A 25848-nucleotide genomic window follows, 5' to 3' on the forward strand; every position below is an offset into this window, starting at 1 on the left:
AGAAATGTAAAACAGCTTTTCACAGAGACTAACAGTTGTTGGTTAATAAAAGTCTCAATCAAGCAGGTGTAGAAGATGCCTTAGTCACTGTTCTATCTGTGTGAAGTGACACCATGGCCAAGGCAACGCTTACAAAAGAAAGCATTTAACTGCGGCTTACATACAGTTCCAGAGGGTTAGTCCATTATCATCATGGAGGGAAGTGGACAGGCATGGTGCTGGAGCGGGAGCTGAGAGCTTTACATCCTGATCCACGGGTAGCAGGCAGAGAGAGAGAGAGAGAGAGAGAGAGAGAGGAGAGAGAGAGAGACACAGAGAGACAGAGAGACAGAGACAGAGAGAAACTGGACCTGGCATGGGCTTTTAAAATCTCAAAGCTCGCCGGGCGGTGGTGGCGCACGCCTTTAATCCCAGCACTCGGGAGGCAGAGCCAGGCGGATCTCTGTGAGTTCGAGGCCAGCCTGGACTACCAAGTGAGTTCCAGGACAGGCGCAAAGCTACACAGAGAAACCCTGTCTCAAAAAACCAAAAAAAAAAAAAAAAAAAAAACTCAAAGCTCACTCCCATTGACACACCTTCTCCAATGAGGCCACTCCTCCTAATCCTTCCCAAACAGTTCCACTAAATGGTGACTAAACATTCAAATACATAAGCCTATGGGGGCCATTCTCATTCAAACCACCACAGAAGGATCCCATGTCACTGCAGTGAAGCCATTCTTGTATACTCACAGCTGGGGCAAGGAGATGGTTGAATGGGTACAGAACACTTGCTATGAAAGCATGAGGACCTGAGTTTGAACCACTAGCACCCATATTACAAAACCCAGCCAGGCATGGCCGTGTGTCTAACCCTAGCATTGTGAGCAGTGGAGACAAGAGGATTGGTGTGGTGTGCTGGCTGCCAGCCTAGCTCTACATTCAGTGAGACTCAAGGGAATAAGATGGAAAATGATACAGCAGGAAACCTGGCTTTCTCCTCCAGCCTCCTTCTACTTACACACATGTTTGTTTATGTCACAGTGAGTGGGGTCAGGGTAATCCCAAAGCTGGTCCCATAACCAATGGGGAAATTCAAAAATTCTCTCAGTTGGGGGCAAAGTAAGGATGCCCATGTCTTTTGAAGAGAACTAGATAAGGAAAAGAAGGAAAAGCTGCCTGTATTAGTCACTGCTCTCTAGAGGAACAGAGCCAGTGGATAAATTATCCATCCATCTATCTATCTATCTATCTATCTATCTATCTATCTATCTATCTATCTATCTAATTATCTACCTATCATCTATCTACCTACCTACCTATCAATTATGTATCTACCTACCTATCTGTCTATCTATCTATCTATCATCTATCTATCTATCTATCTATCTATCTATCTATCTATCTATATCCACCTATCATCCATCAATTATCTATCATCTATCTATCAATCAATCATCTGTCTATCTTTTTATCCATATATATGTATATATATCTATATAAAATCTATAGCTACATGTGTTCACCCATTGAGCCATCTTATGGCCCCTTTCCCCTCACATCTTGATTTTAAAAAGTTATTTATTGTTTTGAGACAAAGTCTTCCTATGCAGTCTAAGCTGGTCTCAAACTTGTGATCCTCCTGCCTCAGTCTCTCTAGTACTGGTATTACAAGCAGGGATCACATGCCTGACTTCCATCTTGCTTTGGTACACCATAAACTATCCTAAAAAGGAAATTTAGAAAACAATTCCATTCACATGAGCAAGAGAACAATAAAATATGTGGGAATAAATGTAACCAAGGAAGTGAAAGACTAGTACATTGCAGTGTATTGAAAAGTAAAAACTATTCATAAAGGAATTAAGGAAGAGAAAGATAAATGGAAAGAATCCCATGTTCATTTTTAGAATTAATATGTTTTTAAATATTCACCCTGGCTGGGGAGATGACTTAGTGGTTCAAGTGCTTGACCCTCAGAAGTGTGAGGACTGGAGTTCAGATCCCCAGAAATCCAGATAAATGCTGGGTGAGTGTGGTGGCCATCCTGTAATTCCAGCCTCGGAAGGTGAAAATGGGATCTCCAAGGGCAAGCTGGCTATCAAAACATGTCAATGAGCTCTGGGTTTGATTGAGAGACCCTGCCTCAGTAAGTAAAGTAGGAGAGCAAGAGAAGATGAGTCCAACACCCTTGGGCCTTCACATGCTCCTGCACACACGTGTACTCACACACATGCAAAAGCATGTGCACAGGCACGAAAACTGGAAAAAGAAAAACAAACTGTCCACATCACCTACACAAGTGACAGACTTAATGTGATTCCTTCAGATCCTGTTGGCACTTTTTACAGAAATAGAAATCAGTCTTAGCTAATGCAGATCCACCAAGGAACATGACTAATCTGAGCATTTTTGAGCAAGAAGAACAAATCTGGAGGCATCAAAGTTTCTTACTTGAAAATATATGAAAAGCTATGGTGATAAATACAGGGTAGTAATGGCATAAAGACAGAGGCACAGACCAATGCAACCAGATAGGATGCCCAGAAGTCAAACGACATCTCATGGGGATGAAGACCAGTGGTGGAGCCCTTGCCTAGCAGCATGAAGGGCTGGGTTCAGTCCCAGCATCGTGAACAAACGGACAGATCTCCCAAACCAACCACCAAGCCCAGCAACAACCTTTACTTAAACAAAGACAATAGCTGGGAGGTGGTGGTGCACACCTTTAGTCTCAGCGCCTGTGAGGCAGAGGCAGGTGGATCTCTGAGTTCCAGGACAGCCAGGGCTATACAGAGAAACCCTGTCTCAAAAACAAAACAAACAACAACAACAGCAACAACAAACTAGAACAAAGAAAAGAAATGAAACAAAAAGCCCCTCCCACCCAGGTGGTCAGCCAATCCCTGATGAAGGTGCTAAGCACTCACATTGAAGGGAAGCCAGATGCCAATATGATGCAAAACAGCCATGTTGGGAGACAGCTGAGCAATTTCTTACAAAAGGGAATATGCTCTTGCTAGGTGATCAAGTGACCCTACACTTTGAAGTGATGAAGCATGTGTCCAGACAAAACTCTGTATGGAAATGTTTACAGCAGCATGATCATAATTGCAAAACCTTGGAGGCCACCAAGTTGTCTTTCTTTTTTAAAGATCTGTTGTTTTTAAACTTTCTTAATGTGTATGTTTTTGCTTGCATGAGTTTATTCATATGCAGTGTGCCATGTGTATGCAGTGTCTCAGAGTACAGAAGAGGCCATCAAATCTCCTGGAGTGAGCCACCATGTGGATGATGGGAACTGAACCTGAGTTCTCTGCAAGAGTGGTTTAGCGTTCTTAACTGCTGAGTTCTCTCCAACCCCCAAGATGGATATTTTTCAGTAGTGAAGAAAAAAAAAAAAGGTTTATTCACTTGATAGAATAGTAAGTGATAAAAATAAATAAGCTACCAAGCTATGAAAAGACAGAGAATCTTACCCATGTATTGATGAATGTAAGAAGCTAATTTTGAAAGGCTACATGATATATGACTTCAACAATATGACGTTCTTGAAGAAACAAAACAACAAAGTCAGCAAGAAGATTGATGTTTGCCGTGTGTGTGTGTGTGTGTGTGTGTGTGTGTGTGTGTGTGTGTGTGTGTGGTGTGTGTGTGTGATAATCTGTAGAGTGCAAAGGACTTTTTAGGGCAACAAAACAATTCTGTATGATACTGTAATTGTGGATACCTGTCATTGGCTTTCATAACCCATAGACTGTACATTCAAGAGAAAACCTGCTGGACATGGTAGTGCATGCCTGCAATGCCTCCGAGCACTTGAGAGGTGAAGGCAGAAGGATCAAGAGTTCAAATACATCCTCAGCTACATAATGAGTTGGAACTCAATCTATGCTATACAACATCCTGTCTTAAAAACAAGAAAGCAAACCACAGCAATGCAGACTGAACTTTAATGTGAGCTATGTTTTTTAATTAATACTGTGTCAAAGTTGGATATGATGGCTCATACCTGTAATCCCAGAACTTGGAGAATGGAGGTAGAAAGATCACCATGAGTTTGAGGTCAGCTTGAGTTACAGAACAAAGCCCAGCGCTCGGGAGGCAGAGGCAGGCAGATCTCTGTGAGTTTGAGGCCAGTATGGAGTACAGAGTGAGTTCCAGGACAGCCAGGACAGTTTCACAGAGAAACCCTGTCTTGAAAAAAAAATTAAAGAGTTACAGAATAAATTCTTGGTCACCTGGCTCTAGAATGAGACCTTTCCTCATATATATATATATTATATATATATATATTATATATTATATATATATATATATATAATATGCTCACTTGTGGTAATAAATTTATTTCAGGACGTAAGATGCTAATGTGTTAATGTATTAATAATAAGAGAAACTGTGTGTTTGTTGTGGAGGACATATGGAACTCTTGTTACTTTCTGCCCATTTTGTCCTGTGAACTTAAATACTCTAAAATCAAGTTTATTGATTATTTTGAATGGGATCATATTATATAATAATATAGTGTAACTTACTTTTATTCATTTAGTCATATGTTGTGGACACTAAACAGCTAATAGTTGTTGAAAGAAAACAGGTAGAGACAACAGTTAATTGTCACAGCCGGGTCCCTTAGGGTGAAGTCTACAAAGGGGTCCTGAGGTTGACCAGTTGCCAACTCTGTGTTCGATCTCTTTCAACAGCAGGGGAAAAAGCCAGTGGTTGTGGCTTGAGAAGCTGATGGGAAAGGAAGCTGAGGAAGTGAAGACCATGAAAACAGCCCACAGTTCGCCAGAGTAGAGCTGTGGAAGAAGGATAGTGGCAGGGCAGTAGCTGGTGAGGACACAGAGCCCAGGGGTGAAAGGGCTGGAGCATTTCCCCAAGTTCAAGGAAGTAAAGAGTAGAGACATTGATAGCAGTCAGTCTAGAAAGAATATTGCTGCTGTAACAAACAGACCTTGGGTTGTATGGCTTGAGCACAGGAGTGAGTGATTTGAAAGAACCTCAGGTGTGTATGTACATGAAAATCAATGTAATATTGTTGAAATAAACCTAAAAAAAAATCCTTCAGTCACCCTAGCTATATGACAGGGCACCACAGCCACATGGGTCAAGAGGTGTCTTGGCTGGACACAGCAAGTACAGCATTGTCTCCTTCGCTGCAAGATGTTCATTGGTGGAGACATCGCTGCCTGAATAGAAGGGCTGTGGGAGACAGCCTGTATCATGCTAGGAGAGGTTTTCTCTGAGACATGGACACACTGCCACCCTCTGTCAGTGTTGTGTTCTGAAGTGTTGCTGTGGGGACAGTCTGGTGAGATTGGAGGTCAGAGCAGATGACTCTTGCAGAGGCTCTATTCTCTTGCATGCGAGTATGGGCCAGTCTTCTGGGCTGTAATTCTGGTGAGTAGTCAAGATTTACCTGTGTTGGGCCAGTGGGGGATTTCTCCATCATGCTCTGACTGTGCAAGTAGATACACCATGCATCTAGATCTCCACATGCCTTTGAGGTAAACCTTATTCTTCTAGTGGGAAGAACCATTAAGCATTTTCATTTAATTTTGGTGTCCTTCTGTACTGATTCTCATGACAGGAAGTCCAGGGATGCTCAAAGAAGCTACTTTCTGTGTGTGTGTATGGGGTGGGGTGTAAGGCAAGAAAGGGATGGATTTGGGGGGTAACGGGAAGTGCATTAGGAATGGGGGTCAGGGATAGAAATGAGTGAAGACAGATGGTAGATCCCCCATGCCTTCCTCTTGTACAAGGCAGGGCCTGGGTTCTAAATCAAGTTCTTTATTACAGAGAGGACACACCTGCTGAACTATGGGGCTCTTGGATTTGAATATTTCTCTCGCTCCAGTGGGAAGCTGTGCTTGACTAGAGACCTCTTTGTACCTTACTCTATCTGTAAGATAGGACACACTTTGTAGGGCTTGGGGGAAGGTGAAAGATGGGTACTGTTTTTGAAAATGTATTTAACTTGAACTTTGGCAGTGTTGGGGACCAAAGCCAGAGACTTGCATATTCTAGATAAACTCAACCACTGAGGCGCACCTGCACCTGGAGTAGGTGTTTAAGCTCTCAGCCTCATAACTGAATCAGTCTGTGCTCTGTTTCCTACCTTCTTAGCTACAGAGCAACATTGTAGCAGATTGGATTGTTAGTGGAAACCAGACAAGTTGATGAAAGCTAGACTATTACACTATTTTGTAGAAAGAACAGGCCACATTGCGCTTTGGGAAGTAGAGGGAGTTCTGAGTAGGGGTAAAACCTTCCTTTTAGCTCATGGTAGCTCATTTTTTTTTCTTTTTTGTTTTCCTCCTTTAGAAATAGAAGGTCTGGGTCTGCGGCTCAATGCCCAGAGGAGAATAATCTTCCTGAACCTGGCTTTGGGAGGCTCTGGTCCTGAGGGTGGAGCCAGGGTCAGATGATTCTGATGGGCAGACAGGCTGAGGACACTAGGACCAGTACCCTAAAGGCTCTCTCGTAGTGTGCAGACCACTTCTCCAGGACAAAGGAACAAACTGTATGCATACTCCTCATTGGCCACCAGAGGGAAGACCTGAGACGGGAAGGCCAGAGCCAGGTGCCTTGTGTCTCCAGCAGGGACAGAGACCCCAAGGATATCTGTATTCACACATATTGGGGTGCAAGGTGTGTCATGTGGGGTCCTTTGGGTGGTATCCGTGCTAACTGGAGACTGGAAGAGAAAGCTGGATTCTGTTAATTTCTGTGGAGGGCACACTTCCATCTGTGCCCTAAGACTCCTCTCGGCCTCATGTAGCCAGGGGATCTTTAGGACCTTTTCAGAGCCCCAAAGGGGCTGTTCATACCTGCCCAGTTCTGGTAAAAGCAGTGTATGGCTGCCCTAATGGTCCTCATTGATCACTACCCAAAAGATGTACCCATTGAAGGTGGTAGTGGGCTGGCCTCATGTATGGCTGCTTAGCTCTTCTTTGGCAATCTGTGTCCTGTGGGGTTCCATAAAGCAGTCATCATTGCTCGTGGCCATCACAGCAGAGCACTTTAGCCAAAGCTCTTTGATTTAGGCAATGCTCCTGAATACTGTGTCATCCTAACCTCTGCAGAGCACATCGGAGGCTGCAGCCCTGGGCGGCTGGCTGCAGTGGCGCAGGGGTTTGTGGCTTTTTCTTCCTGGCCACATCTGGGTTCTGCTTTTCCTGTCAGCATTTCGTTTCCAAGTGTCTCTTAACATTCTCAGCATTGTTTTCTGTGACATTCTCAGCATTGTGCTTGCACGGTGCCCCTTGGGTGCTGCAGAAGCAGAAATGGTTACTCCAGCTTCCCACACAGGGGGAAGATGAAACCGAGAGCCTTGGTGGGTTGGGCCTGGATAGAATTCATACTGGGTAGATAGTGAGGAACTGAGAATAGCCAGTCACCCCGGAGCGTCAGAACGACAGCCCTCTGCTCACCACCCCATTTTCTGGTAGAAAGATCTTATAAATCTCCTGTGGGTGCTATCTCTACTCCATCCATCTGCATAGCCATCTTTTCCTCCTGCTGCATTCTTTATCAGGGTGAGCAATCACTAAGACTTCGTAATAGGTTCTTAGCTCCGTGAGTTCAAACAGAATTACCCTCTTCCAGGCTCGGTGCTGGGGTGCGCCATGTGGTATGGGTGGCACGATAGGACAAATATCGTACAAGCACAGGATGGAATGATGGAGTGGAGGAAGGAGCCGCTTCAGAGGACAAGGGTGTGGCTCCATATGGGGGTGCTTGCCTAGCAAGCATAAGACTCTGGGTTAGAACCCTTCTTCCCCTACTTGTCTCCAAAATACAACTTCAGAAATCAGTAATGGTGATATTTTCCTAGGGACACCTTGTATGATTCTGAGGTCCATTTTAAGATTAATGACTCTCCCTGATATCAGGCTTAGTCGAACACAGTGGTTTTGTTAGAGGAAACATAGCATAAAAACATAGGCAGCTTTCCCCTCTCCCACAAAAATAAGCTTTGCAAGCAGAATTCTGTTGTGGTTCCAGGGACTTGGGGAAGAGGGGACTGTGTGGACAGAAAAGCAAGACCCAGCACAGTAATAGTGTCAAAAGAAAGAGTGAGTTTGGGGTGGGGTTTTTGGTTTGTTTTGTTGTTTTTTTTGTTTTGTTTTGGCATGGTGGTAATGTGGAAAAGCCTTTTTGGTTTTACCTTAATAATTAAAGTGACAAAGCCTATTTATTTATGTACCAATCATTAATGCCTGCTATGGGTCTCACAGCTTGCTGGACTGCATCTTATATGGTATGAAAAAATAAACAAAAACCAGAAGTGAAAGAAAAGGAAGCACAAAGTTTGCTTTTTTACCTCTTTTATTTTAGGATTTAGTCTTGATAAGTTGGCCAGGCTGGCATTGAACTTGTGTTCCTCCTGCCTCAGCTTCCTGAGGAGCTGCAGTTCCAAGTCTGTGCTACTAAGCCCAGCTAACCACAACGGAGCTCTGGGCATGCTAGGCTAGCACTCTACTACTGGATTGTAGCTCTCTCTCTCTCTCTCTGCAAGGAGAGGTTTGATTTGAAGCTCTGTGTATCTGCTAAGCATCGTGACAGGGTATGAGTCCAGGGGGAGGGGCCTGCAACTGCAGTGGAGGCTGACGTCAGTCTCTGGCTGGGCACCTCCAACTCACCTCTCAGCTCATTGCCCCAGACGACACCAGATACCTGGGGTATTCCATCATAAGGACTGTCTCAGTAGACACCACTGCTTGCCCTCTTCTGGTGCTGGGTGAGGAACTGCAGGGAGATGGGCTCTGGAAGAGACTGTGAATTCAGAATAGACAGGTTGATCCTTGTTGCTGGGCATTTAATTTTTAAATACCCAGAAGTCGGGCTGGAGACTGATAATCATTTCCTAGGAATTTTCCATTGACTGTTTTTAAAGAGAGCTAACAAACACAGTTCGGATTAACCCATCTGTCAGTGTGGATGCTTCTTGCCCACCTTTTTAATCTTCCTGTATTGAACTGGGCAGTAAGTTTGCTAAGATATGCAAACTACAATTATTGTCCTTCATTAATGAAAGTTGTTTTCTCTTCAGGGCCTTCTATGTGCCAAATATTCTCTTAAGCTCCAGTCAGAACAGATAAATCAATTTTAACCTTATGTCTCTGGGCATTTATAGGGAGAAATGTCAATTATCATGGGTTAAGAACCTTGTGTGTATGGCTGTGGGAAGGAGATTGGCACTAATAGGATGGATGGATGCGACAAAAACAAAATATTCCATAGCAAATTGGGAAATAACAAGATGTCTTTAAATCCATTAAGATCAAGAGCAGGAAAGTGCAGCAAAAACAAACGAAGTAACTAGAGGCTATTTTGTTTAAATTAATTTAAATCTCATTATCCTTGCCTGACAAGTAGTTATTTGTTCCTGTGATTTAATAGGACCCTCCTTCCCCTGCTGATTTCTAGCTGAACTTTACTGTTGGCTTTCCCAAGGGAAAGCATATTTTTTGATTTATTTATTTATCTATCTGTTTATCTATTTATTTTCCAGTCTATATTGCCCAGATGGATCTGGCTTTCCCAGAAAGGAAAGCATATATTTATCTCTCTCTCTCTCTCTTTCTTTCTTTCTTGTCCATGATATTGCCCAGGTGGATCTTGATCCTCCTGTCTCAGCATCCTGAGTGCTGAGATTATAGGATCCACCTGCTAAGCTTTCTGAGCCTGAAGTCTGTAGCCATTACCGGCTGACACCAGTACTTAAGATCTGGGCTCGCCCTGCTAGTGCATGTCATACAGTTGGAACAGGAAGCAGGGACTGGCTTCTGTTTTCTTTTCAAGATGTACAGCTTAAATCCAACTTGAACTTGAATGAACTGGCCAGAAGCCGCACAGTCCCTCCGGGACTGTAGATTTTAAGGCAGGAATTGAAAGGGTGGATTTTACACCTCCTTTGAGTCTGGAAAGACAGAAGACCCCTACAGTGGCCAGGTGCAGAAAACAAAACAAAACAAAACAAAACAAAACGGGGAAACAGAGCCCCCAGGATAATTCTGTCTTTATCTGGCTAATCGTTGCTGAGCAGGTGTGAGCCAATTAAACAGATACCCCCCTCCCCGAAAGGCTGCCCAGTGACCTAGATTAAGCAGTAACCACAGGCATTCTTTGATCTCAAGGTGAGAAGGTCAAAGCTGTGCCTCTGGCAGAAGTTCTGTCATCTGCCCGGGGCACCCTTTCCCGGGTCCACAGCACCAGCTCTTCCCCTTCCCCTAGTATTGTTACAACATCACAGCCTGGTTTGACAGTCAAAGGCTCACAGGCCTATTATTGCACTACTAGCACCGTGAAGAGAGGCCTGGAATGCTCTTAGTGACTAGAGGCTGAGTTTCTCCATTACTCAGTTTCTCCTTTCTGTGGGATATAACCTCTCCTATCTCTTGTTCTTGCTCCTTATAACCTATCACGTTGCTTCCGGCTGTGGGGGCCTTAGGACTGACTCCCTGCAGTTAGATTCGCAGCAGCTTTTCCTCCCCAGATCAGAAGGCGCCGCAACCACACAAAAGGAGTCGGTCTTGGTGTGCCAGCTAAAAGGGCGACCAGGGCGCAAGACTGGGCCCTTTTTGCCTCATAGGCGACGGCCTCCATCTCTTGTTCTTGGTAGCCTGCAGTCACAAAAAACCGTTCTGGGGCGGGGCGTCCGGTGCCCAGCAGCCCACGACCTTCCCGGATGCTGTTCGCGTTCTTCCAGCCGTCAGTCCCCTGTCGCAGCAGCCGCTGCAGGGCGGAGGCCGCTCTGGCGAGCAGGGCGGGGGAGGCCGCGGTGCAGTCGCGCGCTCGCCGCCAGCGAGGCCATTGGCTCAGCGCAGTCACCCCACGCGGGGCTGCAGCGGCGGCCTCCGCGGATTGGCGCGCGGGCGGGCGTGTGCGTGCCGCCCGGGCCGTACTGAAGCCCCTCCATCGCGGGCTTGCGCCCCCTCCTCACCCTCCCGGGACGACCACCCCTCCATTGTGCCCTGAATTGCAGATGCAGCATCTGGGTTCGCTGCCAGCCGCAGTGCCCGCTCGCCCGCCCAGGATCAGAGAAAGGGCGCGAAAGGCGCGCTCCCTGCTCGGGCGCACGCACCGCGCCCTGCGCGCACTGCAGCAGTCGCAGCCCGGGCGCTGCGCCTTGCCCCGCCCCTCTCATTTGCATATCTCACGATCCTGGCCAATCAGTGAGCGTCTCTCGCGAAGCGGATGGCTTTTGCCTGGGAGGAAAGGGAGTGGCTGGCGGCGCATGCGCGGTGGTGGCCGACTGGAACCAAGGCTTTTATTGCTGTAGTTTATTTCCACCCCCTTCCCTCCTGTTCTCTCTCCCTCTCTTTCTTTTTTTCCGCCCTAGCTGGATCTGTGTTGGAGGAGAGGAGAAGAGACAGAGGATTGCATTTGTCTCATAGTTTTGAAATCTCCTAACAGCAAGGCCAGCTAAGGGATTGTACCTTTTTCCTACAAAAAATACATATATTTTAAACCAAATCTTTTTTTCCGGCTATCTTTGCTTTAAAGCTGTCCTCTTGAAATTACTCCCCCACCCCCAGGAGAGATGTCTTATCAGGGGAAGAAAAATATTCCACGCATCACGGTAAGTTTGGCACTCCAGAAAGGCGAACAACCTTTTGTGACATAGAATAGCTAAAGAATGTATTTTAAAGGTGGAGGAGAGAAAGAGATTCAACTTTTCCTTCTTGTTGCCAACCGAGGGGATGGTGGCGATGGTGGTGAAGGTGGGGGTGGGGTGGGGGTTGGGAGAGGTAATAACAGTTATAAGGCACGCAATTTGCAAGGCATTGAAATAGGCGCGCGAGTGTATGGAGGTAGCGCGCCAGATCCTCTGTATCCTTCATTGTCAGCACGAGATGCTGCAGCGCTGCCCGCGGGGTGCAAGCAAATGGATGCCAGATTGAATATGCATGGTCGACGCTCGGATATTGTTCTCCGGCTGCGTGCCGCAAGGCTGGGCTCCGGGAGTCCGGTGGTGGGGAGCTTGGAAAACAGACCTTCCCGTGTCCCCCGCCCCCTCCAGAAAGAGCTTTCTGGAGCCTTCTTCCTGCAAGAAGGAGCGAGTTCCAGCCTGGAGGCGTCATGACAGCGAAGGGATGCTGGAAAGGGCAGGGTGTACCGGAATGATGCAGAAGGAAGGGAGGATCGGGACTCGATGATGAGCAGAGAAGGGCGGGAGCTTTTTGTGGACGAAGAGGACCTGGGGAGCCCTCTGGTTTGGGGCTGGGGTCTTGGCAGGGTTCCCGGCTGGCTTTCTCCGTCTTTCCTGCCCCTTCCGCCACCAGGGAGGCGGTTGTGGTGGCGCATACAAAGCGGACTGGGCGGGTGGGCGCTGGGGACAGCAGCTAGCAGGCTCTCGGAGGTAATGGCGCTGGCTGCGACTCGCGCAGATGGCCGGGCCTGCCCTAGACAATGATCACCGGGGCTGAGGTGCTGGCCTCGTTCAAGGCCTGCATCCCTGCCAAGCATCTCTGCGAAGAATTCGGGGATGCAGCGGGGATGCCCCCGCGCCCCCCATCCCACCCTCCGCTTTGCATCTTTTACTGAAAAAAAAAAAAAAAATCTCACCAGTCCAGTTTTCTGCATCCTCGAAGGAAATCCCGGGCAGGGAGAATCGCCAAGGAAATTGATTGTTATATAATGCTGTGTGTTTGCACTGGCCGGCGTGTGGCCGGCTAGGACCCAGGGACACGCAGATTTGAAGGCATCTTCCAAATAGTGAAGATAGGTTTTAAGGTCGGATTTGATGGTGAGCTTTTTTCCCTGCTTGTCTCTGGGTCCCTGGGACCCCGGCCTTCTTTCCTTGGTGCACAAGGACACACCCATCTGCAGGAGCGGTGTAAGAACAGTTGCCCAGAGGAGGGGGCGTGTGCCGGGGGTTTCTAGCTTGGGCTGGGTAGTTCTCAGACAACGGTGGGTACTAGCCTTTTTTTCAAGCCCCCCCCCCCCCCCATCCTTGGTACCAGATCCCAAAGGACTGGCACACAGGATACAACGTAAAATGTTCACTGCTCTGAAGGACCGCATCTGGGGAACTGGGCAGTGGGGGTGGGGAGATTTCCTGCAAACCTCTTGTGATTTGCTGTCTTCGTGCACGAATAAGACAATTTCATTTTGACAGTATGAGGAGGGGGAAAATACGCAACCCACAAACCACTTTTTAAAAGAGCGCCCCCTCTATCCTTTAAAAACATCTAGTTGTATGCCCTAGGACCTATTGGTTCTCTCTGTCACTGTGGCCCGCCTCTTATGTAAGAAGCTTTCTTCTAGAAGGCTCAAGATTGAATAAACTATGATCCGATCTCCCCCCATCCCCCTCCACTGGCTGGAGGATTCTCAATGATGGTTCCTATAGGAACTTCTGTGAGGAAGGGGAGGTAGTGAAGGGCAGGACTTACTGCCTCCCAGACTACAGATATTCCTCTCGAGGAGAAAAGGAGGGGTCCCTGCAGGCTTAAGCCCACTGAGCCTCGGTTTCCCCATGTGTCACGGGAGTAGAATCCTGCTCCGTTCACTTCACAAAGGTTCCAAGACTCTGACTGCTTGGTATGAAGAGCAGGACTAGTAAAGATTTTTTGTTTACCCTCTCCATGTTGACTGTTCTCAAGGCTTTTTCAGTGCTTACATCTGGATAGAGGATCCTACAGCGTAAAACTGAACTGACCTTGTTTTTCAATGTAACAGAAACAATAAATATTTTCTAAGCCCAAGAGTGTTTGCACTTATGTGCAACTGTATCTTGTTTTCTTTGTTCTATAGCACCATGTGTATATTTTAAGGAAATTTTTCCTTTTCTTGGTAGTTGCAAAAGGCAAGTAGTAGTTGCTGAGATTTTATTTTGTCCTAGACTTCTGGGTTGACTGTTATCAAGATGAATGCTGTTCTTTGAAAGGTGTAGCAAAATCAAAGGGGATGACTCTGCTTGGAAGGCTTATATCTACTCTGAAATAAATAATAAACCTGTACATCCACCCAAACCAGGATGATGAATGACATCACATACATCCCATCCACAGCCTTTTGGATAGCTGTGAGTCAGAACATAGCATTTCTTTTATACACTCTTGGCTCTCTCAGTTGGACTAGCCTTTATAATAATAATTATTATTATTATTATTTTTTTTTTTGGTTTTTCGAGACAGGGTTTCTCTGTGTAGCTTTGCACCTTTCCTGGAACTCACTTGGTAGTCCAGGCTGGCCTCGAACTCACAGAGATCCACCTGGCTCTGCCTCCCGAGTGCTGGGATTAAAGGCGTGCGCCACCACCGCCCGGCCAATAATTATTATTTTTTTTTACACAAAAGTGGGTCAGCCATCTGTAGTGGTATTAGACTTAAAAACATCCCCCATGTCTCTAATTTATCATAAAGCTGTTTCTTACCTGCTAAATGGATGTATGTCCCTCCCTCGACCATGTGCTTGTTGTGATTTACCCCAAAGATAAATGCACACGGAATGGACACACTAAGCTGCTGACATCTTGTTATGGCTGAAGTCTCTGTGTTTGTGTAGCATATGCTATGACAACAGACTTTTGGTCAGTTTTCCCCGACAAAAACTTTGCCAAGATGTGATTTTCCTACATGTGGGTGGATTTTTTTTTTTTTTTAAAGTATGAGGTTTAGCCAAAAATCATTTCAAAAGCATTGTCTTCTTTAGCTGGAGTGTTCTATAATGGCCTTTTTGTTTTCAGGTCTAAGGTGTTCTTGAAAAGGTGGTTTGTTTGTTTAGGGTGAGCTTTGCCAGTGTGTTCTGACTCATCATAAACTCAGGGGGCTTAAGCCTGCAGGGACCCCTCCTTTTGTCCTCTGAGAGGAATGTCTATAGTCTGGGAGGCAGTAAGTCCTGCCCTTCACTACTTCCCCTTCCTCACAGAAGTTCCTGTAGGAACCATCATCGAGAATCCTCCAGCCAACGGAGGGAGGGAAGGAGAATAGATTCACCTTGGTTAAGGTACCGCCCCAAATTCCCTGGCTTTGAGCATCACCATTGAATGATGAAAATGTGCTCCTAGCCCCCCTCTCCCTTGGGGATTGGTGCTTCTCTTCTCCTAGGTCAGTTATGTGTTATGACCTTGCTCCCCTCTTCGTTATAGAGTGATCGCCTTCTGATCAAAGGTGGCAAGATTGTGAATGATGACCAGTCCTTTTATGCGGACATATATATGGAAGATGGGTTGATCAAGTAAGTACGATTCATTGCTATGTAGAGGTATATATGTGTACACACACACACACACACACACACACACACACACACACACACACACACACCTTGTTCCTAAGCTTTAGCTCCTTTCATGTAAGTAGTCTCAAGCTTTAATGACTCCAAGAATTGCTAAGCTTGGGCTGGGAATGTTGCAACATTGGTAGAATGTGCATCTGGCATTAGTCAGCCGCCGCCAAAAAACCAAAAGTGACCAATGTAGCATATTTTAAGCTCATTTTTATTGGTGGTAATTAATGAATTTGGGAATTCAGATGCAGGGAATTGGAAGTCACAGCACACACGAACACCCATGTATTATGTAATTGACTATTTTTAACAGAGGTGACACAACATCCTTTTGTTGCCAGCTCACATACTTGCATGCACTTCAGTTTTCCTGGACTGTTGTTGTTTGGGATGGAATACTCAGTCATAGGACATCAATGTGGAATGCAGCCTGGCCTATTAAGATGTATATCTGTTTGCTTAATCAGGAAGGGCCACAGGACATTGAGTTAATTACCAGGAACTCAGATAAATGGCTGCCTAGTGCTGGAGGGATTTTAGGTTTCATTCCTTTTTAAAATTTTTTTTCAGCTGGGTGGTGGTGGTGCACACTTTAATCCCAGCACTCGGGAGGCAGAGCCAGGCTGATCTCTGTGAGTTCGAGGCCAGCCTGGTCTACAGAGTGAGATCCAGGACAGGCACAAAAACAACACAGAGAAACACATCTGTGCCCTTGAAAGTCAGAAAAGGGCATTGGACCCTCTGGAACTATGGATGGTTGTGAGCCATCTTGTGGGTGCTGAGAATTGAACCTGCATCCTCTGGAAGAGCAGCCAGTGCTCTTAACCCCTGAGCCATCTCGCCAACCCTGTTTCATTCTTGAACTGGTTCCTAGAATAAATAAGGCCACCCTGTGCTGCTTATGTATTATGTTCTGGGTTTGGGTATTCTAGGACTCTGGAGGGTTAATTGAGTGGGGTGTAGCAATCTCTTCATGCCTTTCCTCTGGGGATGGCCCATGGGCTCTGGAGAGGGAGCACATCTGTTGAAAGGCAAACATTCCAGCGAACGACATCTTTTAAATAAGCAGTGCTCATCAAACTCTAGCAGCAAGTGAGTCTGGAGAGGGGTGAGCTGGATTGGCTGTGACTGCTTGGAAGCTCTCACCCTGATGGATGAAGCCAGAATGGGTCTTAATGTTTCCACAGCTAATGCTTTCTCCATGTGTGTTTGTCTGGCAGAGTCTCAGCTCTGGCAATCACAGGCTACAACTTTCTTGTTCCTTTTGCATCTCCAGTCATAGGAGAGCGTGATGGGTCTAGCTGAAGGACGCTGGCCTGGAATGGAGCCGCCCAATGCTATTTTTAGTCACAGTTTATTTGTCTTAGAAATTTCACTCCTCCTTGATTAATTTTTCCTTTTAAAAATTGAAAGATGTAAAATAGAAAGATGTAAAATTAAAAAAACACAATTAATTGGATGGTGAGATCTCGACTCAAAAATGAAACCCTACAGCTGTGTGTGGTGGCATACACCTTTAATCCCAGCACTCAGGGGGTAGAGACAGGTGGATCTTTTTGAGTTTGAGGTCAGCTTGGACTACATAGTGAGTTTCAGGACAGCTAGGGCTTTGTAGAGAGGCACTGTCTCAACAAAACAAAACAACAACAAAACCCCCAAGAAACCTCCACAAAACCCTCAAAAACAAACAAAAAACACTGCTACAACATCCCCTCACCTAATGGATATGATGCATGTCCCAAACAGCATGGATATTTGTTTTTCTGCCTTTATCTGAATCCATGAGCACCTGCTTCCATGTTCTACAGTTGTTGGAATTATAGTGTTTACTTTTTACTTTTCTTTTTTCCTCTTGTTTTGCTCTCTCTGCACTTTTCCACCTCTGTTTTCTCTACATTGAAAAGGAAAGTGGTGGAAAAAAATGTTGGGAAGTAGAGTCAGGTCAAGAGAGAACTGTTCTGGAAAACTAGCTGGCTGATGTGTTAGAAGGCGACGGAGTGAATGATATAGAAGTGTTTTGGGGCCTCGTTAGTATTCAAGCCTAGGGGTTTCTGATAACTAGTCATTGGATTAGGAATTTGCTGCCTTGTGTATAAGTTATGTTTGGAGACAGGGGCCTCATTCTTCAGTCTAGGTGGGCCAGGAACTCACTCTGTGGCCAAGACTACAGAATTTGAACTAGAGGTAATTCTCGTGTCAGCCTCCCAAATTGTTGGGATTGTGTGAGCCGCTGTGCCTAGTTTCATAGTTCATTCTACATCTGCTCATGTTTGGGGATGAGGAGTGGGCGGTGCTCCCATGAAAGATTATAGCAACAACCCCAAAAGTGCTCATCATGTAGTGAGGGTCTGTTTACAGCTTAATGAAAACAGATGTCAGATCCGATTTGATTCCACATATCATTGGCCTCTCTCTCACTAACTCTGCTTTCTTAGGCAAATAGGAGAAAACCTGATTGTGCCAGGAGGAGTGAAGACCATCGAAGCCCATTCCAGAATGGTGATCCCAGGAGGCATTGACGTGCACACTCGCTTCCAGATGCCTGACCAGGGAATGACGTCAGCTGATGACTTCTTCCAGGGAACCAAGGCAGCCCTGGCTGGGGGAACCACCATGATCAGTAAGGCTTGGGCACCATCACCTTAGTAGGGTTCCAGGGCAGTGTGAAAATGAGTCTGGGTTGCTAGACCCTAATGTTGGCGAGCCTAGCAGAGCTCCGAGTGAGGGCACAGAGAGAGAGTAAACTGTCTTATTCCCTTGGCCTCATTTTCTGCTAAGCTTTGCTCCTGCAGTTGAACTTGAGGATGGGCTCCTGGGGAGTTATGTAGGATAAGAGGAAGGCTTGCTGCTCAGTCTGATCTGGCGCTTTTGTCCTCCTTGACCTCCAAATATGACTGGGTTCTGAAAGTAAGGCATTTGAAGTCATCCATATTCGATTACGAACATTCCAAGGATAGTTCTCAGAATGAAGATAGGATAAACGAAGTGTTTCCTGTTCGTTTGTTTTTCAGACAGGGTCCTCTGTCGCCCAGGCTGGTCTCAATCCCTCTTTATAGCTGAGATTAGTTACTGATCTTCATATCCCTGCCTCCCAAATGCTTGGGTGATGGGCGTATGCCACCACACTCGGGTGCAGATGGAGTGTTAGCCTGAAGCCTCTACTCCAATGATATGAAGCTCAGTCAAGGGAGACTGGGGCTGGACACTGAAGGACTTAGACTCCTATGCTTTGGAACAAAAACTACCAATAGTAGCTGTTTGTTAAATAGACAAGCCACAGGCTCCCACAATGGTGTCTTTTCATGTGTCCCTCTCAGGGTATTGTGTCTTGGTTCAATCTAATCTAAAGCGTATTCACTGGACATAGCAGCTGTGTTCAGAGTTTGCTTGTGAGCAGTTTGATTCCAGCATGCCTTTTGACAAGTGACTGGGGAGATGGGGAAGCCGCACAGTGGCCTCTCAGAGTCCTGTGTTAGAAAAGGGATTCTGTCCACGAGCAAAAGGCAGGGTACTGTGTCACGGAGGAAGAGTTAAGAGTCGGGCTGGGAGGATGGTTCGGGTCAACACCGAAAGAACCTCGGTTTGTGCTTTTTGAAGCCTGATTTCCTGGGTGTTTTTTGGTGATGACCGTGGCTTTAGGGTCTGTCTAGAAGGTTTCCATCTGTCTTCCTGAAGCGAGAGGAGCAACGTCCAGTGTCTCCTGCATTTTGAATCACACCTGACTCCCTGGTGTTCCCATCGTCCTGGTCTTTGATCGGAAGCACTGGGGACAGCACTCTGTTCCCTTGTCACACCCGTGAGACAGCCCCTCCAGGAGTGTTCTTTGCTGCTCTGCCTTGCTCCAGCCTTGTGGGTGCCGTTCTTGGAAGAGGCCTTCATGCAAACCCCACTTTAACTTGCTGCTCTGTTGGCTGCTTGGGGCTCGCTTGGCTGAATAGGCACTTCCTGACCCCCTTTTTTTTCTGAGTAGCACCTGTGGACCTCCTTCCCTAGGTGGAGGCATCACAGTATGTCTTGTGCTGATCCAGGAGACCTCAGATGCTCACTAGAGGGCCCCCGAGGAGATTTCCAGGGAAGGGGAGTGGGCGCGCTGGCCAGCTCTGTCTGTTGGGATGGTATGTGATGGTGTTAGTGCGGGTTCAAGATGCAGTCAGTTTGGCTCAATAGTAAGGGGGTTCGATGAAAGATCTCATTGAACAGAAGGGTGGAGCCTATCTCTCAGCAGTAGAACTCACGTGTGGGAGGTCCTGAGTTCGAACCACAGCACCGTAGAAGGTAGAAAGAGAAAGACTGTGTGGGTAAACTGTGTGCTCGGGGTTGTCACCCTCTACTTCCATTGCTTTGGTAGTTTGTGAAAAATGCTAACGACTCTTGCAAAAACCATGGTTGCTGATGTGGGCAGGATTCCCAGCAGCCCCACTGCCTTCCCCCTGGAGAGGGGCTCTAATGATACAGGTGAGGAATCAGGATTTTTTTTTTTTCTGTCTTCTGCTTGCTGGGCGCACATACATTCTGCTTGGCTTAAGTGTGTGGCTGAAGCTTGCTCTGCGGGGCAGGGGTAAAACTTCATGTCACTCGGTGCCTGCTTCCCGAAAGAGGCCCCTGGCTTCCCGAGTACATGTTGAAGCCAGAAAGAAAGGCTTTGGGTGTTTTCAAGTGCAAACTTGAAGGGCTTCTGGCTGTTGTAGAAACAAGCAGTTGGGTAAATTGGTACAAAAACTGCCCACACCTTCTCCTCTCGTCCCTCTCAGCTCCTCTAATCCCTGTCACCTGCACCAGGGGTGAATCTTTACCTCTTTCCTTGCTGGCTGTGTTTCCCCTGGCCCTGGAGGCTCCGTTTGTGTGTGGCAAGGCTCTGCCTGCTGAAGAAAAGGCCGCCGAATGTTCCAGTGTAAAAAAGGCGACACATCACCAGCAGAACGTATTATTATCGCCCTGCCAAGCTGCTGTTGATCATTACACAATGGGATCTTTGTGAGGTGACCCAGTGTAGGGTGGTAGGATACCCTTTGCCCTTTCCATCCAGGGATGGGCGGGCAGAGACACCAGACATAGAGCATCCAGACTGGCCCCAGAGTCATGGTGGTGGCTGGAGGTGGTTTGTGGGGGTGGCTGGAATTCTATACTGGGAAAATGGGGGTTGGTTCTAGGACTCCCCACAAGGATAACAAAATTTGAGTGTGTTAAAGTCTCTTATGTAAGACTAGCATAGTATTTACATATCTTCTCCACACACCTTCCTGGAGACTTTGAATAACCTCTAGATTATTTATAACACCTAATGCAATGTAAATGTTGGCGGAAGTTGCTGTCATGCTGTATTATTTCAGGGCGTGTTCTACTTTGCTTTTCTGTGGCTGTGATAAACATCACGACCAAAACCAATTTGTGGAGGAAAGGGTTTTTTTTTTTTTTTTTTTTTTTTGTCAACTTACACTTCCAGGTCTCATCATTGAGAAAAGTGAGGCTAGGAACTCAAGAAGAAGCTTCAGAGGAATGCTGCATACTGTTCACTTGGCTTGTGCTTAGCTAGCTTTCTTATAGGGCCTGCCTGCCTAGGTGTGATGCCGCCCGCAGTGGACCGGGCCCTCTCACACCAGTCATTGGCCACAGGACAATCTGATGGAGCAGTTCTCTAGTTGAGGTTCTTTCTTCCCAGGTGACTCTAGGTTGTCAGGTTTACAGCAGAAACTCACCAGCACAGGACTTAATGACAAAAGTCTGCACATGTTCAGTAAGATGCAATAAAAGAAAAAAACAAACAAACATGGATCTGGAGTTAGTTGAATTAATTATCAGGTGTAGAGTGTATGACCACAGGGCACTGTGCATCTCTCTGAAGCCTGTGCTGGCTGCACAGGCTGGATCTCCAAGGACAGAAGTTGCTGCTGCTGACCTAAGTCCAAGGTTTTTCCTTGAGGTGTGGAGCCTGGGCACGGTGAACACGAGTGGCTCCTCTGCTGTGTTTCCAGTGCCCAGTTCCAGAGCATCGCCTCACAGTCCCACTGGCTTGATTCCCGGAGCCTCCCTGGGTCTTCACTCATTCTAGTGTGGTTTGCCTCTGTAGCCAGCCGATTCTCACCTTTTCTTTCTGTTTCGATTATGTGGCCTCAGCTTTCTGCGGCTGGACTCTTTCTTTCCAAGCTTTGCTCATGTTGTCTCCTTCCTCTGACTCCTGCTGGGGTTCCCTCCTGCTCACAGAATGCAACCCAAGCTGTCTGCAATGTGTTGCGAACCTGCTGGCCAGCCTCGGCTCCCATTGCCTCCCTGACTGCCCTTCCTTCTGCCTGTGAGAATCCTCACCCCTTTGAGGCTCAGCGTAGGTGCCCCCTCCGGGTAGCCCATACTTTCTCTGTACCTTGGCAAAAGGTGGATTTTTATTTCATACTTTGTGACATGTAGTTTCATGTCATGTGTCCATTGAAGCCCTCTGTTTTGTTTTCAAGTTTCCCACCCAAGCAGTATCAGTGCTAGGAGGGATGGATGGACGGATGGAGGGATGGATGGAGGGAGGGATGATGGATGGATGGATAAATAAAAGAAAACTCCGAGGACACTTGATTTGAGTGATGCTGCGTGACTGAGTCAGGTGGGTTTAGGAAGTCTGTGTCTTGTGCGGACTGTGATGGCAGTGGCCGCTCGCTCCCTTAGTGCTCCAGCCACCCCCACCAATGCCAATGCTGTGATCAACTCTGCCAGCGGCTGGGGAGATCCCAGAGCTCAGACGTGTCGGCCTGTGGTTGTGAACGAGGCAGGCTCTCTCCCTGAGTTGTCCTGGCATAAATGCTGGGGCTGGAGACTCACGATGGTTTGCAGAGCGTAGAGAGCTTGCTGTCTGTGGACAGTAGCTGTAGAAGTCATGTGTCCCTGGAGACCCTGGTGGACTCAGAAGCCTTTCCCAGGACCCTTTGTACTTGTCCCAGCTCTCTCTGTGGGTGGAGGAAGATCGAGGGGACGTGGCTCAGGAGTGCCACTGTGGTACATCCATTGCTTGTCATTTGTGCATCCATGTGGCGTTTGGGTTTGCTCCTTGCCTGTGGCAGGCCTGCGTGTGAACACGCAGTGTGAGCTGGATGTGTCTGTAATGGATACTTTGATTATTCCCTCTGCAGTGCTCATTTGAATCTGGTTAGAAAGTGTTTACCAAATATGCGACCACATCACACTGAAGTTTCCAAGTCCGGGCCCAAAGTTGTCACCACAAAATCTGCCTGTGGTGGTGCTTAGAAAGCCACGTTATCCAGTGTACTGTCTGTGTGGATGCTCCCCACTGCCTTTCAGCTTCTTATCTCCCAAGCCCTACATGGATGAAGTCACATAATTTGCCTAAGGACATGAAGGCCTTTTCTGGGCTTGCTCAGGTGTCACTGGCTGGCTGGCTGGATTGGAAGTTTTTTTCCGTGACTGGACCAATTACTTGATACCTGTTGCTGAGGAGAATAAGGAGCATCCTGGAGGACAGTAGAGCTCTTCCCAAAGGTTTAGCCCTCATGTCTTAATGAGGGGATTTAACAAGGCAACTCCACGTAGTTTATCTGGTAGTTAAAAGGAGGTTTATTTTGGGGTAACTTACAGCCAGTAAAGGGGTTGGTTACAGGATCCGAGAGAGGTGAGGTGCAGTCCAACGTGGTTCTCTGGAGAACTCTGACTTGGTCTGCAATCCAGCATCCAGGATCATGAGGAGCAAAGCGGGTGGCACATATGGATCTTGGGCCTTAAGGGCTCCTGTCTTGGCTACACCCCAGGTCATAGGTAGGTGTGGCAGTTACCGGCTGCCTCACTGGGGTGGTGCTTCAAGGTCAAAGCTGGAACCCACTACAAAATCTCACAGGGATTTTCTCTTGAAGGAGCCTGAAGTGTTAGGCTTGTTCAGCCTGCTGCATACAATATTGCAGTTCATTCAGTTATAGCCTACAGAAGGACTTAACTATGTGCCTGGCTAGATCCATTGCAGGGGCACTGTGGGAGTTACCACAACCCACCAGGGTTTCTTTCTTGTATCCTGGTTCTGAGAGTTGGCAGTAACAACCTTAGAGATCAAACCAGCTTAGGAAGGGAGGGATGGGAGTCTTCATCTCCTGAGACATCCCCCTCCTCCTAGATGGAAGTCTCTACTCTGCTGGTGGTGTTGCACACAGATCTGGGTGAGTCTCAGTCCTCCGATGCTTCCAGAGCCTCGTCTCCAGTTTTCCCTAGATGTGCAGGCTGTTAGGAACTTTCCATCAGTCCGATTCCAATTCGTGAGAATGATGACTGGGGCCAGGAGGAGTGGTGGGGCGGCAGGGAACGTATTGGGGCTACAGCCAGGCCTCCCCAACCTTCAACGGTGGATGAGTGACAGGCTTCCATGGCTCAGTCTCTCAGTCTCAGGGTTTCTGTTGGTAGATAAAATTCCATGATCCAAAGATGCCCTGTTCTGTATCCCAGCTGTGTAAATGGGGCAGAGACGTCTGGAGGGCAGGGCTGGAGCTCTGGCCATGTCTGTATGCCCATGGCTTTCTGGGAGCTGGCTACACTGGCTGCTTGGCAGGTTGCTTTATGGTGGTCCTGGACAGCCCTTTGTCCCCGACCTGACAGAGGACTGATGAGGGTACGTCTAGTGGGGATGGTGGATGTTGGTGGGCTGTGGAAGACCCGGGTCCTTGTCCCCATTTTCTCCTGTCTGCCTCCTGTTGGTAGCTGTCCCACCCCCCCACCCCCCAGATTTTGGAGCATCCTAGAATTTGGGGAAGGGCAGTGTGGAAACTACCCCCTTCATCACTTACCTTCCTTCTGCAGTGTGGTGATGCTGCAGCTGTCCCTGGCCAGCTTCTGTATTGAGTCATCAGGTAGAAGTGGTTTAGAAAACATTGCCAGCATGCTTAGTCACTTCAGGAACTTCATGCTGCTTATTGGTCAGCGAGCACCCCTCCTGTGCTCACACAGGAGCTGGGGAAGGACGCCTGTTTAATCACTAAACGGCTTCCCATGCAAGCTTGAGGACCGGAGTTCATTCCCCAGAACCCATGCACCAAAAGCTGGCGTGGTAGGGAGGTTCGTACTTATAATCTCAGCACTGAGGAGACTGGACAATTCCTGGGGCTTCCTGGACAGTCAACTTAACCTGCTTGGTCTATCCCAGGCCCCCCACCCCCACGGGGGAAAGCACAGTAGGAACAACATCAGAGGTTTCCTCTGACTTCTCTATTGGTTACCTTTCTGTTGCTATAATAAGTTACCTTGTGACCAAGGTAACTTAAAGGAGAAAGGGCTTATTTTGTTTTATTGGTCCAGAGAGAAAAGAGTCCAGCGTGGCTGTGAGGCAGGGCAGCAGGGTAGCAGGAATAAGGAACTCCTCAACCATCCTCACGTAGCAGAGAGAGCAAACTGGAAGTGGTTGGAGGATTTAAGTTCTGAAAGTCTGACCCCTGTGAAGTACTTCCTCCAGCAAGATTCTGCTGCCTAAACCTACCCAAACAGCGCCACCAACAGGGGACCAAATGTTCAAATACCCATGACTGTGGGGGACATTTCTCATTCAGATCACAGGAGCTTGTATCTGTTCATGTAGAATAAACACACACACACACACACACACACACACACACACACACACACACACACACATCTGCTCATGCAGAATACACCAGTAGGTACACAGACAATAAATGGTGTGTAATGGTTAAAAACAAAACTGAGTGCCTTAGGCACTAGTTGGCCAAGAGACGTGTTGTTGGGTTGTGGTGGCTGTCGTCGATAGCTTTGGCCCTGTTACTCCCTTAAGGCTCTTTTTGTGCCATTCTTTTCCTCTTTGGGTAGCCATATTTTCCATTTCTTCCCAAGCAATAATCCCTTATTTCTCTGGGTTTTGAGGGCTCTGCCTCAGACTTGTGGCCATTGTTGGGTGAAGCCATTTATTCAAGTTCTTTGCCGTTTGTCAGCCTCATTGCTGTGGTTAATGGTAAAGGGGGTTACAGTGAGTAGAAATTAGAGTTCTTTCTGGCTAGCCCATTCGGGAGGCAGCCCCTTTAGAATGTGACTGAACGTTCCCCTAATGATAGAGCAGATACTGCCCGAAGTTGGGTCGTGGTGGTTCAGGCCCCTCTCCAGTAGAGGGAATTTTGTAGTGATCTCTGGCCAACATTAAAAAGTATAACTGCACATTTGGACCCCCCTGGGGAGTTTTTAACAAACCCCAGGCACAGAAACTTCTATTTCTAGATGGGTTTCGCATTGCTAGTTTGGAAGCTTCCAACATCTAAGATCTTGTTTCGACAGTTGGACTTCTGGTGAAATGGAATGAATGGATGTTCACGGAGGTCTGTAGAAGCTAGAGGTGCCCTCTGGGCTGTTCCCTGCTCTGCTCTCTCCTCTTTGCAAGGGGAGGGGCGTCACTGCTAAGACCTGGTTGGGGGCGTGGCTTGCAAAGCCGCTTTTCCTCAAGAATCTTAGGAAAGCAATGGGACTGAGCCTCCTGATTCCATTGCTGTTGCTGTCCTTGGTGTCTGGAAGGTTTCTCTTCCTTCCTTCCCCAACACTGGTTAGGACTTGGAGTGAGTAGGAGAGGCAGTGAGCAGGAGGAGAGGCGGGAGTTCCGAGATGAGAGGAGTGCTGGGCAGAAGTACATCAGGCAGGGGTGGCTGCC

At 47.3% G+C, this 25848-nt stretch overlaps 1 protein-coding gene across 2 annotated transcripts in view; it reads left to right on the top strand.

The window, feature by feature from the left end:
- Positions 1–25848, top strand: part of Dpysl2 (dihydropyrimidinase like 2) — a 103756-nt gene that overhangs the window by 27231 nt on the left and 50677 nt on the right. The window contains exons 1-3 of one of the 2 annotated variants that reach the window (XM_052732874.1): positions 11238–11571; positions 15085–15173; positions 17660–17844. In XM_052732874.1, the coding sequence (XP_052588834.1) occupies positions 11533–11571; positions 15085–15173; positions 17660–17844 (313 nt within the window). In that variant the 5' untranslated portion in view covers positions 11238–11532. Of the gene's footprint in view, positions 1–11237; positions 11572–15084; positions 15174–17659; positions 17845–25848 lie in introns of those variants that run through there. The other variant, XM_052732873.1, reaches the window with a different exon arrangement.

Source organism: Peromyscus californicus, unplaced genomic scaffold, assembly GCF_007827085.1.
Source record: "Peromyscus californicus insignis strain IS unplaced genomic scaffold, ASM782708v3 Scaffold_12__1_contigs__length_115047231, whole genome shotgun sequence".
Classification (NCBI taxonomy): Eukaryota; Metazoa; Chordata; class Mammalia; order Rodentia; family Cricetidae; genus Peromyscus; species Peromyscus californicus.